We start from the raw sequence: 15,686 nt of genomic DNA, 5'->3' as shown, positions 1-15,686 counted from the left end.
ACTTCACTTTATTGTCATCTTCTATGTAAACAGAAGCATGCAAATTTCTTTCATGAGTACTTCTCAGCATCTTCTATAGCAAATGAATTACTTATTCTGTTCCCTTTTAGTCTTCCTTTTCATCTTTGTCAATAAAAGAAAAGAAAAAGTTATATTGTCCTCTCCCCAAGTCCCTTCCCTCCATTTGGGATTTCATTGGCTTAGGTTAAACTGTACACTCCATGGACAGTTGTTTGTATTGTTAGTAGTTTATTAGTAAAGCTTGTAGATACCAATCTTTCCAACTCTGGGTTTTCATATAAGAGGGTACCTACTCACAGTTGCTCTGTCAAACTTCACATTGCACTCAATACTAGTTATTTAGAAAATGAAGTACTGTACAAGTAGTCCCCAGTTTAAGAACAAATTCCAATTCCAAGAACTGTCCTTAAGTTGAATTTGTATGTAAGCCAGAACAGTATTATTTTATAATACTGTATAAGTAGTATTGTGTAATTAACTCAAACCATTGTGTATTTAACTTGAATCATTGTATATTTAACTTGAATTTTGCTACAGTAGGTTCCGTTCTTAACTATGGGTTATCCATAAACTGGGCCTTCTTAACCCAGGGACTACCTGTATCAGAAATACGCACCAATCTCAATTGTCCCAGAGCAGCCTGTGATACCTGTTACGACTATTGTCCATCCAGACCATCTTCCTGAAAATAGTGGGAATATCTTTTTGCTTTATTAGTACCAATGGCCAAATTTAAGAAACATTCTTTAGTAATCTGTCAGGAGGGGTTGGGGGGAGGAAGGAAGGAATGACTTGCACTTATTTCCAGGCCAGAATTTCATCCAAACAAGTTATGCTTTAGACCAGTGCTTTTTAAACTTTTTTCTCGTAGGACACCTTCCCACTTCTAAAAGTTATGGAGGACCCCAAAACAGCTATTGTTTGTATGAGTTATACTTATCCTTATTTTCTTCATTAAAAATTAAAATTGACACATTCACTACCGCTACCGCTTCTCATGATTGTTCGATGGGATTTAATATTATATTATTTTTCAACATAGGCTGGCAAATAATTTTGAGTTTGCAGACCCCTGAGAGTGTTTTGAGGACTCCCAGGGGTCCTAGGACCACACTTAAGAAACACCGCTTTAGAGATTCTTACTGGGCTAGCCACACCAGGCCATGAACTTCCTTTGTCTTTCGTGTCAGCACCATCAATCACCAATGGAGAGATTTTTGAAACTAACACATTAGATCTAATGCCTCCATAACTGATGATGATTATGTGCCATCAAGTTGGTGTTGTTTCTTAATTTTCTCCATGACAATCTGTCCCCAACCTGGTCCTTCAGGTCTTCTAACATTGGAAATTGAGTTCATCTACCTTGTGGTTGGTCGTCGTCTTCTCTTTCCTTCCCCTTTCCCAACATTATAAAATTCTCCAGAAAGCTAGGTCTTCATGTAATGTGTCCAAACTATGATAATTTGAACCTGGTCATTTTTGCCTCGAGTGAGAATTCTGGCTAGATTTGTTTGATGATCCATTTATTTGTTTTCCTGGCTGTCCATGGTATTCTCAGTCTTCTCCAACACCAAAGTTCAAAAGTGCCAATACTCTTCGTATCCTGCTTCTTCAAAGTCCAACTTCCAAAGAGTGTCACAGGGAATACCTTGCACAATTCTGATTCTTGTAGGTATAGATGCATCACAGCATTTGAATATCTTTCCCAAAGCCTTCATGGCTGCTCTACCAAATGCTAGTCTGCAGCATATTTCTTGAGTTGGCATCTCTACTGTACAGAATTTCGATATTGCTTGATCTTCTTGGAATCAGTTATTCTGTCCATCAATGCCCTTTAATATATCAATTTGAGGTTGGAACCTCCTTCTGAGTTCAAAGAGTTCGAAGACTCTTGTTTTTCCATGTCTGTTTCTATCTTCAGTGTCTTTACAAATAACATTGTAATACAGCAAAGACATAAGACAGCAAAGACATAATACAGCAAAGACATGGCTGGGGGCTGTTATACAGTGGGGCAAAAACGTATTTAGTCAGCCACCAATTGTGCAAGTTCTCCCACTTAAAAAGATGAGAGAGGCCTGTAATTTTCATCATAGGTATACCTCAACTATGAGAGACAAAATGGGAAAAAAATCCAGAAAATCACATTGTCTGATTTTTAAAGAATTTATTTGCAAATCATGGTGGAAAATAAGTATTTGGTCACCTACAAACAAGCAAGATGTCTGTCTCTCACAGACCTGTAACTACTTCTTTAAGAGGCTCCTCTGTCCTCCACTCGTTACCTGTAGTAATGGCACCTGTTTGACCTGGTTATCAGTATAAAAGACACCTGTCCACAACCTCAAACAGTCACAGTGTAAACTCCAGTATGGCCAAGACCAAAGAGCTGTTGAAGGACACCAGAAACAAAATTGTAGACCTGCACCAGGCTGGGAAGACTGAATCTGCAATAGGCAAGCAGCTTGGTGTGAAGAAATCAACTGTGGGAGCAATAATTAGAAAATGGAAGACATACAAGACCATTGTTAATCTCCCTTGATCTGGGGCTCCATGCAAGATCTCACCCTGTGGGGTCAAAATGATCACAAGAATGGTGAGCAAAAATCCCAGAACCACATGGGGGGACCTAGTGAATGACCTGCAGAGAGCTGGGACCAAAGTAACAAAGGCTACCATCAGTAACACACTATGCCGCCAGGGACTCAAATCCTGCAGTGCCAGACATGTCCCCCTGCTTAAGCCAGTACATGTCTGGGCCTGTCTGAAGTTTGCTAGAGAGCATTTGGATGATCCAGAAGAGGATTGGGAGAATGTCATATGGTCAGATGAAACCAAAGTAGAACGTTTTGGTCTAAACTCAACTCGTCGTGTTTGGAGGAGAGAGAATGCTGAGTTGCATCCAAAGAATACCATACCTACTGTGAAGCATGGGGGTGGAAACATCATGCTTTGGGGCTGTTTTTCTGCAAAGGGACCAGGACGACTGATCCGTGTAAAGGAAAGAATGAATGGGGCCATGTATCGTGAGATTTTGAATGAACACCTCCTTCCATCAGCAAGGGCATTGAAGATGAAACGTGGCTGGGTCTTTCAGCATGACAATGATCCCAAACACACCGCCCGGGCAACGAAGGAGTGGCTTCGTAAGAAGCATTTCAAGGTCCTGGAGTGGCCTAGCCAGTCTCCAGATCTCAACCCCATGGAAAACCTTTGGAGGGAGATGAAAGTCCGTGTTGCCCAGCGACAGCCCCAAAACATCACTGCTCTAGAGGAGATCTGCATGGAGGAATGGGCCAAAATACCAGCAACAGTGTGTGAAAACCTTGTGAAGACTTACAGAAAACGTTTGACCTCTGTCATTGCCAACAAAGGATATATAACAAAGTATTGAGATGAACTTTTGATATTGATCAAATACTTATTTTCCACCATGATTTGCAAATAAATTCTTTAAAAATCAGACAATGTGATTTTCTGGATTTTTTCCCCCATTTTGTCTCTCATAGTTGAAGTATACCTATGATGAAAATTACAGGCCTCTCTCATCTTTTTAAGTGGGAGAACTTGCACAATTGGTGGCTGACTAAATACTTTTTTGCCCCACTGTAACTGAGCTCTTCTGTCTCCTTGTGTCAGTCTTTCAAGGTAGACCAGATCAGGAAACAAACCTGCAGGAAGACTAGAACTATACTTTATTGAGATAGGCTAAAATAACAAAATCTTCAAGTCTCTCTGTGTCTTCCCTTCTCTCCCTCTTATATCTCTTAATTTGGGGGAGAGGGATAGTCTGGGTCTCTTCATAACATTTGCCCACCTCTCTGGACTTAATGCATGTTTCTTCTGCACCTTGTGTTTCCCTAACAGACTCTGGATTCCTTCCTCAGGGTCATCTCCCAGGCTCTCTACTCCTTGTACCAAATAGTCAATTTGATTTCTATGTATTCCATCTGGTTATCTCCATGTATTTAGGGCTTGTTTTGGTTTTTGAAAGACCATGTTAATAATGAAGTAGTAATTGGATTGACAGACATTGTTAAGTCATTCTCCCGCTTCATTTCAGTTCCTAGGCCAACTGTGTTTTCCTCCTTAATATTTCTTTAGCGTTCCAGTCTTCAGCCAGAAGCAGCACATCTTGCTTGCATGTTCTTTCAATTTCAACTTGAACATGACCATAAAACTCATCAACCTCCTCTTCTTTTACATCAGTGGTTGGTGTGTAAACTTGGATAATTGTCATATTAAAGGGTAGTCCATGAAGTCTAATTGATATTATTTCATCATCAGTTGCATTGTAGCCAAGTGCTCTTCTGCTGTATTGTCCATGACTGTGAGAGCAACACCATTCCTTCTTGTCCTGAATAATAAACAGTATTATCTTCTGATTGAAGGTGTCTAGTTCCAGTGCATTTCAATTCACTGATGCCTAAGGTGTCAATGTGTAGTCAGTTCATTTCATCCTTAGGATGAAATGTTGTTATGTTGAGCTTTCTCATGTTCCTGCTTTTTATGTTCCATGTTCCCACTTCTGTCTTTGCAGCTTTGGATTTTCTTTTCCTGCATGGCATCATCAGCAACCAAATATCCTGAAGGCTTTAATCTAACTACGTCATAAACACCATTAGTACTCCGAAAGATCCTCAGCTGTTCCTCATTAACATGTTGAGTACCATCTGGCCTGAGGGGGCATTTGGCACTATATCATCAGTCATTTTATCTTGTCTATCTATGTGGTTTTCTTGGTAAAGTACAGGAGTGGTTTACCATTGCCTTCTCCCATTCAGTATGAAATAATGCTTTTGCCATTGTCACTAAAGTGATCTTCTACCTCCAACATTATCCTATATTGCTGCTGCCAAATATAGGTTCCTGTTTGCTTTAGTTGAACAGTGGGGATGACCTTCATGCCTTTGGAGACTGCTGGGATTATATGCTCTTGATATATACTCCTGGAGGTCTTCACTCATCCCTCTCAGGAACACTCCCACCACCACCATGGTGAACAGGACTTGTGGGGGCATGCCTCTATACCATGTCCAATAGTTTTTGATCAAGAAGTTCTGTTGATTCATATGCCATTCATGCTTCTAACAGGTATAGTAGATATTATTTGTAGTATTCTCATCCATTTCAGATTTTCTCTTTGGTCTACTGGTATTCCAAACCACCTAATTATCACCCTGCTTCATCTTGAATGTAAAGGCATTAAACTATTTCTGAAGCAATATCAAAGCCTTCAGATCCTCCAATCCATTCTAACAGCTGCTTCCAACAGTTACATCAGCATGTGAACTGATAGTGAAAAAGATAGATATCTGTTGTAGGTACTTCATTCTTTCTTGCTCTTCATCCCCTTCCTGCTTAGTTTCAAATTATTCCTATAGGTTCTGGGGAAACACCTGTAACTAATAATGGTTCAGAAAATTAGATTCATCGTCTAAGGGTTCTGAAACACCATTATTGTCTTTCCCAGTTTAAGTGGTAGGGTATCAGTCCTTTCTCTCTGCCTTGGAAGGTATTAGATCCTAAAGATGAAAAAGTACATTGGACTAAGTCTTCTGTAGATGGTTCCCATATTTCAATTGATCTGTAATTATTCTTACACAACAGTAGCAATATTTGTATCACCTATGCTTCTTCAATTTATGAAGTTGCTTAGCTGTGCCCAGCCTCAGAGCCACTTACCTCCAAGAAGTTGGACACCCTATAGCATGTTTGTGAAAAATCTAAATTCTCTTTCTGCATCATCTTCCAAAATTTTTGTTGGGGATATTGTTTAGAGGAAACATCACTAATTCCTTTTAGGCACTATTGGATTATGAAGGAAGAAAACTGTGCCATTGAGGAACGAGCTTAATCTACAACTTCCTTCTCTTTGAAGATTTCAAATCATTAGAATAGTTTGGCTGCTTTTCCTTTGGAAAAATATAGATTATCTGTTTGTTCATTTTCTTGCAGATAAATGACAGGCTGTAAGTATTTTTGTCGCTAAAGTCTATGTACTTCAGAAGCAGCAGTTGAATGCAACAAAACACTAAGATGATTATATATTTAACCTGGATCCTTTACATTGTGCAGGCATGAACTGCTTATATTTGTGGAATCAACACATGAAACCCAAGCTCATATAGAATATTTGCCCTTTGAAAGTGAGGGATTGTTTAGCACTTGAAAAGGTGGGGTTCTGAACAATGTTCAAAACAACAATAATAAAATCTAACACTTTATTAACCATTATTTTATTAGCATAGTGGCTATTGGCCTAAAGATATATACAGTATCTCAATCCTTGCAACTCTCAAGTCCTCAACCCAACCTTCACAATGAAACAATGCAATAATGAAAGACCCATGATTACTCCCAGATGCATTGATTCTGACATGAACAGCATTCCTTGACCTGTCAGTGTGAATGCATCCCTGCAGAATGGGAGATTATCACTGTAGATTCCTAGGTACTTACTGTCATTCACCAAACTGCCTCCATTAGGATTTCTTTATTCCCATCTTTTTCTCTCCCCTCCTCCGAAGTCAAGCACCTCTCACAGAAATGGGAGATCAAACCTTTCCCCCAACAGCCATTCCAAACAGCTTCTGCTTGAAATATTTCCTGGCCAAAATGAAGGATGGTGGGATGAGAAAGAATTTAGACATTCATTGCTTGAATTCATTCATAAGGATCAAGAAGTTTCATTTGATCAGGTTTTTCAGCATAAAAATGGTTGCCTAGCCAAGAGAATTGAATCAATTATTCTGTAAGGTGCATACTTCCATGTTTCTATTTGACCACAATATTGTTGATATTTGAACTTCCTATTGGATGGCCAGGCATATTCACTACCAAATTCTACACTTGGATCTCTTCATCTCAGCCCAAGGTAGGATAGAACAGACTAAGAAACTAATGCCATATTGGCCAGGACTACTTTTATTGTAACAGCTATAATAACAGAATCTTGCAAGTTTGAGTGTGCTTCCACCTCCCTTACTTTATCTTCTATGAACTAGCAAGGGGCTTGTCTAAGGCGTTTTCTCGTTATTTTCTGGCCCAGGCCCACTTATCTAATGGTTGCCTTGGTAGGGGCTCTTCTTCCTATCCTTCCTCCTGTCCTTCCCTTTGCCATTTACATTCCACTGCACTAAAGGTATTTAAAGCATGCACACCTGTGGTTGTAGTTGCTATCTGTCTTTATGTGATTCACGTCTATCCTTGCAGAAATGATTGCTTGCTTGTTCCTATACAGTTTTTCTGGACCAAATATGCAAGAGTACAGTGGTACCTCTACTTACGAACTTAATCCGTTCCGTGACTCTGATCGCAAGTCGAGTTGGTCGCAAGTCGAAGTAAATTTTCCCATAAAGTTCAATGTAATTACCGTTAATCCGTTCCGGCGTCCGCGGCCCACGCGTCAGGGGCGGAAAAACAGCCGCTGACCATGCGGCAGGGCGGAAAAATGGCCGTGGACCACGTGTCGGGTGAAAAAATGGCCACGGACCACGTGGAACGGGCGGAAAATGGCCACGGACCACATGGAACGGGCGGAAAATGGCCACGGACCACATGGAACGGACGGAAAAATGGCCGCGGACCACATGGCACGGGCGGAAAAATGGCCACAGACCACATGGAACATTGGAAAATGGCCGCGGACCACGTGGAACGGGCGGAAAATGGCCGCGGATCCGGTTCGTAAGTCGAGGCGAGTTCGTAAGTAGAGGTAAATTTTTGGGGCCGAAGCTGGTCGTATCTCGAAAAATTCGTAAGTAGGGATGTTCGTAAGTAGAGGTACCACTGTATATACAAGTCTTGATTCTAAGTAACTCTCAGAAAGTCATTGATGGATTCAAGAGAATCCATTCTGTTTATTAGAGCACTCTTGTGTTTGATTTGAGATAGAATGTTCCTGCTATTAAAGAAAGGCTTCAATAGTTTCCAAAATTTAGTTGCATATCTGCATTTCTTTGCTTCTGGTTCAACAGCTCCTGGGTTACTAGATTTGGGGGAAGCAGTCTGGCTCTATTCTGGGGGAGTTGCACATGGATAGGGCAATTTAAGTTCAGTCTGCTTTGTAATAATCATACTGTGAGGCATTTGTATATAATGAATGCAGTGATTTGTGAATCATTCAAATGGGCATGCAGGCTAGGCATAGTGGCCGCCTCCTCTTTTTGCTTGCTGGCAAACTAGCATTCTCATCAACATCTCTAGAGTAACTCTTGGTGCTTTATAGGAAGCAAAGTCCTAGTTGTTCTACTTATAGCTGTGGTTGCCATGTGGGCTCTTTAACTGTGTCTAACTTACTAAGGATATCTTTTCTAAATGATATTATCAGCAGAGCCTTTCTGGCTGGAGTTTGGCCTTGAATAAGAATGGCCACTATGGAAACTTGATTGTTGCCTAGCAGCCTTGCTGAATGGTTTGCTTTTATCTTGCAGTCTCTCTCCATTCTGCTTTACCTTTCTAGCTTCCAACAAGGAAAAAATACCAATGTCCTTGAAAACACAAAAAGGTGTAATATGAAATCTTCCCAGATAAACCCTCATTCTCAAGAGCATTAGGGGAAGTGTGGCATATTTGAAGGTAAGGCCTGTCCTTGTAAATTTAGCATGGCTAGATAGCCACTCATTTGAGTTTGCTAGAAGAAACTCAGCAGCACAGTATTTGCAAAAGTGATTGTTTGTTCTTTGTTTGCCACCTGCTGTACTTGATGTTCTCAACTAGTAGTATAATTCTTTCTGGCTGAAGGATGTGCTCTCTACCATTTTTAATTCTAGGAAATGATGTATCTATCTGAAAAGGTTGCAGTAATGCCTCCTTTGTAGCAGTATGATGCTCCCCTAGAATACCTTGTGGAGTTGCCCCACTGTCTGCATTGATGAATCCATAATCTGGGGGACTATCTATTGTTGTAGATATAAATTGCTGTATGAGGGATTTTAAGTTATGGATTTTAATGTTAGACATTAACAGCTGATCATAAATAAATATTGTTTGTGCAGTCAGGAGGCAATTCTTGACTACCAAGTCCATATCTGGGGTTTGGGATCTAACTTCATTTTCCAGTTCCAGTTGTAACTTGTCCTCCACCTCCAGTTGAAACTTACCGTCCAAAATTGTCAGCTCCTCACTCTCTCAGTCAAACAAGGTATGATTGCTGGTAGAGCAGGCAATTGATTTGTCCTGTGAGTTGTCGTTGTTGCTATTGCTGTTACTAGAACACATTAGACTTTCAGTTGTTGACTGCTTACGGCTTAGGATGCTCTTTAATGATCTGGGGCTTTTTCCTTTGGTCCTTGTTTACTTTTATTTTGCTGGAGGTTTAGCTCTAAGTTTCAGGGAGTTTTGCTTTTCCTATTGTTGTTGGGATTTCCCGTCCGTAGCTTCTTGTTGTCTGATAGAAAAAGTTGGCAGTTAAAATCAGAGTTGCTCACCCTTTGCCATCTTGATCCTTTCCTAATATATGAAATTCAGAGTCCATGAACAAGAACATGTTACTCCCCTGTAATTTTGGTTCCTTGAATTATCATCTGTGTATTCATACAACTCACCTTTTGTTCTACAGGTAGTCCCCACTTACTGACCATTCGTTCAGTGACTATTCGAAGTTACAATGGTGCTGAAAAAATAACTTTACGGCCATTTATGACCTTCGCTGCATCCCTCAGTCACATGATGGCCAACCCTGGGAGGGCTTTTGCACAGCTTCAGGTTGTGCACCAGTTATGCCCTTTCCTGGATCGGGATGCCCTTTGAACGGTCACTCATGCCCTTGTTATCTCCTAGATAGACTACTGCAATGCGCTCTACATGGGGCTACCCTTGAAGAGTATCCAGAAGCTTCAGCTGGTCCAGAATGCAGCCGCGCGAGCTATTTTTGGGGTCTGAAGAAGGACCCATATAACATCTTTGCTCCGTGAGCTGCACTGGGTACTGGTTTGCTTCTGGGCCCAATTCAAGGTGTTGGTTATCACCTTTAAAGCCCTACATGGCATGGGGCCAGGCTACCTGAGGTACCGCCTCGCCCCCACGATTTCAACCCATCCCACCCGATCTCACAGAGAGGGCATGCTTCAGACCCCCTCGGCAAAAGAACTCCAATTAATGGGGTCCACAAGGCGGGCCTTCTCTGCTGTAGCCCCCACCCTTTGGAACATCTTGCCCCTGGAGGTGAGACAGGCCCCCTCACTCCTGGCCTTTCGGAGGGATTTGAAGACCTGGCTCTGCCATCTGGCCTGGGGCAAGGAGGGAGGTTGTCAGAAATGGGGTTGGCTAGCCCCCTAGAGGCCTGGTGTGGCTTCCATTGGCCTCTTGGATTTTTTCTCTTCCTTCTATTTGTGTAAATATTTTTCTTTTTATAAATTTTAATTATGCATTCTTTTTATAAATTTTAATTATGTATTTATTGTTTTAATTTGATGTAAACTGCCCAGAGTCCCCCATTGTGGGGAGATGGGCGGGGATAAGTCTATTAAATAAATAAAATAAATAAATAAATTACAGTCAGTACGCATTGTCCTGTGCATGAAATGTGTTTTTTTCTCCCCCCCCCCCCTTGCAGAGCAGAGAGATTGGAGAGATGCAAGAGAGGGCTGCTGGGGTGATTGCATTGCTCTCGATGTGTAGAAGAGCAAACAGCTTACTCTCTTACAATCACTTTCTCTCCAATCTCTCTGCTTTGGGGGGGGGGAAGAAAAAGCAAGCAATTTTGGTAGTCAGTCTTTTCTTTGCCTGACCCTCCCCCCAGAGATTTCAAGAGAGTAAGCTGTTTGCTCTTCTACACATCGAAAGCAATGCAATTGGGCCGGCAGTGGGAGAGGGTCAGGCAAAGGAGAGATTGCCTACAGAGGTTGCTTACTTTTTTTCTCCTCGGCCCCCCTCGCATGGCAGAGAGACTGGAGACAAAGGGATTTCAAGAGAGTAAGCTGTCTGTGTAACTCGCCTGTGGCATGATTGCATTGCTTTCGATGTGTACCACACAATAAGCAGGCACTGAAGCATTCCAGAGAGCAGGGGAGTGGTTAGCAGGCCAACAAAAACTGAAGGTGTGAAACTGACTAGTCTTGTCTCTTTCCAGCCAGAAAGCACAATCATGGTCATGTGATTTTCCACTTAGCAACCACTTCACTTAGTGGCAGAGTTGCTGGTCCCAGTTAGGGTCGTTAAGCAAGGACTATCTGTATCAACAGATGCCTGTTTGTGGTATTCCTTTTTTTTTTTTGGCTGGTTTATTCAGCTTACAGGACTAACTGGGAACCATGCCTATGAGCACCAGACCAACGCTTCCTGACAAAATCTGCTGCAGTTCTAAAACAGCCTAATGTGCTTGTGCATATTCTTTCCTTGGTTCCTTCTCTTGTTGCTTCTACCATTTATAATAACTCCATACAATGTTTCTAGTCAAATTAATCAGAGAAGAAGGAACAGAAGTTGTACATCACAGTACTTCAACTCTTGCACCTTAACTACCTAGGTAGTTTAGACTAGTGTAAAGAACTGCAGGGTACTAAAGTTGACCAAAGCAAAGGGGAAAAGTGCCCCCTTCTACCAGCTCTGAAAATGGACCTAGGGAAGGAAAGGAAAAAAACAAAACAAAACCCTGCCCCAAACGAGCAGGTAATAGTGGAGAGAATATACTATAGCCAGCTGTTCCTAAATGATAAGAATTATGGGTTCAGAGAAGGCAACTCGTACATTATACAGAGAAATTATAGGAGAATGTGAAAAAAGAAAGGATATGTTTTCCCTTTTCTATTCTCGCCATACTACTACCCCCTAATGATATATTAAGGTGCCTTATACTAGCCTGTTCATTTATCTGTGCTGTCTATTCTTACTGATAGCAATTCACAAGAGTGTCAGGCAGCTACATCACCTATTATCTGATCCCTTTAGAGCAGTGATAAGCAACATTTTTTGGGAGACAAAAATATTGTTGCAGCATGGATGTAGCCATTCCATGTACCTTGGCATGATCAAATGTCTTTTTTTCCTAAATTTACAGAGTGGTTAAGGGTTACTTTATTTTTAAAATTGTGTTAAACCTCCTTTTTGTTGGGGGTTCAAATCCAATGGTACTGATTCTTCAGCACCTCATGACTATTGACCACAAGGGGACAATTGAGTCTAGTTAAAGAGTTAAGGATTTCCTGTGTGTACATTCTTTGTTTATCACTGTGCCTGCTCTTGTCTAAGAGATCCTCAGTCTGAGGTCAGTTCCTTCTGCCTTTTTTCCCAGACACATACCACATGGAGAACATGCTCTTTTGACTCTCTCCTGGTAAATATAATTGGCTAGATGCTAGGCTTTCTCTATTCATATAATGTATTTTCTGTAAGTAAATCTCCTTTGTGTTACTGTTATAAAACATGCCTGTTCATTTAACTGATTTCTAAGGCCAACTAATCCTTGCTCAGGTCAGATTCCTACTCCCAGGAATGCTCAAATGCACACACAGAACACTTCAGTTTCCGACTTTTGGGGTTGCCTTACCATTTTTTGTGTTTTCTGCCTCAAAATGGAATAATTTTCAACAATAATAGTTAAAGGCTTCAGGAACCTCAGAAAAGGAATCCGGAGGACCAGATATTATTTTGAGGCTACAGGTTGCCCATCTCAGCTTTAGGGAAGATTGGGAGGCAGGCAGGTGGGTGGATATATTCTTTTTCCCTGCAACTCTACCTCACCCCACAAAACTATTATCAGACTCTTATTTCAGGATGACTAAAAGCTTGAAAAGAACTATTTCTGTTAAGATCTTTTGGCACACACACATGTATGTACATACACACATGTGCACAAGAGTGTATGTGTGTGACAAAGAATGCACACAATCTGAAACTGATTAAACAGAAACTATTCTAATTTACTCCATTCCTGTTCCAAAGAAAATTTACCTATCTTTACTTTTGAAACAGCATATATGAATGTATGAGTTTATATTTTATTGTTTTGTAATTTTAAACAAAATACAATATACTACACAGTTCATTTGTATTAAATTTTTATCCTGCCTTATTTTTGGTCAACTCAAGGAAGTGAGTTTGGGTTTAACCCTTAGAAACAGTCTAGCTGTAATGGTATTTTGAATAATGTAAGGTTAAATTATATTTCTGTAATTATTTTTAAATATTTCATTTAAACTATTTCATTTCAGAAATAGTTCATTTTGTTGCATAGCAAATTTACTTTTGTGCAATCGCTGTTAATGATTAATGTAGTTAAAAATAGTTTTTGTTCAACATGGTATCCCCACAATTACAGTGGGGCAAAAAAGTATTTAGTCAGCCACCAATTGTGCAAGTTCTCCCACTTAAAAAGATGAGAGAGGCCTGTAATTTTCATCATAGGTATACCTCAACTATGAGAGACAAAATGGGGGGGAAATCCAGAAAATCACATTGTCTGATTTTTAAAGAATTTATTTGCAAATCATGGTGGAAAATAAGTATTTGGTCACCTACAAACAAGCAAGATGTCTGGCTCTCACAGACCTGTAACTACTTCTTTAAGAGGCTCCTCTGTCCTCCACTCGTTACCTGTAGTAATGGCACCTGTTTAACCTTGTTATCAGTATAAAAGACACCTGTCCACAACCTCAAACAGTCACACTCCAAACTCCATTATGGCCAAGACCAAAGAGCTGTTGAAGGACACCAGAAACAAAATTGTAGACCTGCACCAGGCTGGGAAGACTGAATCTGCAATAGGCAAGCAGCTTGGTATGAAGAAATCAACTGTGGGAGCAATAATTAGAAAATGGAAGACATACAAGACCACTGATAATCTCCCTCGATCTGGGGCTCCATGCAAGATCTCACCCCGTGGGGTCAAAATGATCACAAGAATGGTGAGCAAAAATCCCAGAACCACACAGGGGGACCTAGTGAATGACCTGCAGAGAGCTGGGACCAAAGTAACTGAGGCTACCATCAGTAACACACTATGCTGCCAGGGACTCAAATCCTGCAGTGCCAGATGTGTCCCCCTGCTTAAGCCAGTACATGTCCGGGCCCGTCTGAAATTTGCTAGAGAGCATTTGGATGATCCAGAAGAGGATTGGGAAAATGTCATATAGTCAGATGAAACCAAAGTAGAACGTTTTGGTCTAAACTCAACTCGTCGTGTTTGGAGGAGAGAGAATGCTGAGTTGCATCCAAAGAACACCATACCTACTGTGAAGCATGGGGATGGAAACATCATGCTTTGGGGCTGTTTTTCTGCAAAGGGACCAGGACGACTGATCCGTGTAAAGGAAAGAATGAATGGGGCCATGTATCGTGAGATTTTGAGTGAACACCTCCTTCCATCAGCAAGGGCATTGAAAATGAAACGTGGCTGGGTCTTTCAGCATGACAATGATCCCAAACACCCCGCCCGGGCAACGAAGGAGTGGCTTCGTAAGAAGCATTTCAAGGTCCTGGAGTGGCCTAGCCAGTCTCCAGATCTCAACCCCATGGAAAACCTTTGGAGGGAGTTGAAAGTCCATGTTGCCCAGCGACAGCCCCAAAACATCACTGCTCTAGAAGAGATCTGCATGGAGGAATGGGCCAAAATACCAGCAACAGTGTGTGAAAACCTTGTGAAGACTTACAGAAAATGTTGGACCTCTGTCATTGCCAACAAAGTATATATAACAAAGTGTTGAGATGAACTTTTGATATTGACCAAATACTTATTTTCCACCATGATTTGCAAATAAATTCTTTAAAAATCAGACAATGTGATTTTCTGGATTTTTTTCCCCATTTTGTCTCTCATAGTTGAGGTATACCTATGATGAAAATTACAGGCCTCTCTCATCTTTTTAAGTGGGAGAACTTGCACAATTGGTGGCTGACTAAATACTTTTTTGCCCCACTGTATATGAACTCTGCATAATTATCTCTTGAGTAATAGCATTCCTTCTAATAAGAAATTATGAGTGCTCACTGAAATGGAGACAAAATGGAGTAATTAAGAAAGAAGAGCAAGGTATCAGCTCTTGGAGGAATCTCCAACTTTGCAGAAGTACAAGAAAGCTATGTTTGAACTCCCCCCCCCACCCCACTGAGGAGCATTCCCCACTCTTAAAAAAAAAAAAAAGAAGGAATTGAGTGTCAGGTGGAAAGAGAAATAGGGATGGAGAAATGAACTCTTGGATAGTTATTATTTGGATTAAATCCTAAACAACCATAGTCCTGTTAGAATGTATGGATGCACTGGAACATTTTATTGTATGTCTTGTAATTCATTTCCCTCCCTCCCTCCCTCCCTTTCCAGAATCTGTGTTGTCTAAAAGCAATGAACAAAGTCCTTGCCAAGACATGAAAAAGAACAAGGAAATTAGTATAGCTGAAGCAATATTTACAGTGTTGTCTTATTGCACTTTATCTCCCAAATCTCTTGGTGATGTCCTTCAGAACTACATGGAAAAAGAACACTTATGGGATTTCTTACATAGTATATCAGGTATGTATAATGTGATAAAATATACCTTGCATATTATATATTCAGTTTTCTTGATTTACAGATAAGATGTGTTAAAATACAGACCTTAAATTATTCAATAATACAAGTGTTCTCTTGCCTCCAAGATACTGTAGTAATTATGACAAGGCAGTGTTTAGAATTGAGTTGATACTGCTAAATATTACATTTGTTTTCATCAGTGAAAACAACTTCA

At 40.7% G+C, this 15,686-nt stretch overlaps 1 protein-coding gene across 1 annotated transcript in view; it reads left to right on the top strand.

Moving 5' to 3' along the window:
* Positions 1 to 15,686, top strand: part of KIAA0825 (KIAA0825 ortholog) — a 235,677-nt gene that overhangs the window by 72,978 nt on the left and 147,013 nt on the right. The window contains exon 17 of the mRNA XM_088129998.1: positions 15,284 to 15,472. Coding sequence (XP_087986124.1) covers positions 15,284 to 15,472 — 189 coding nt within the window. The remainder of the gene's footprint in view (positions 1 to 15,283; positions 15,473 to 15,686) is intronic.

Source organism: Python bivittatus, unplaced genomic scaffold (genome assembly GCF_059951505.1).
Source record: "Python bivittatus isolate LINGU-HERP-01145 unplaced genomic scaffold, Pbiv_v1 ctg000850_np1212, whole genome shotgun sequence".
Classification (NCBI taxonomy): Eukaryota; Metazoa; Chordata; class Lepidosauria; order Squamata; family Pythonidae; genus Python; species Python bivittatus.
Note: the sequence above shows the minus strand (reverse complement) of the source record. Positions and strands in the feature narration are given on the sequence as shown.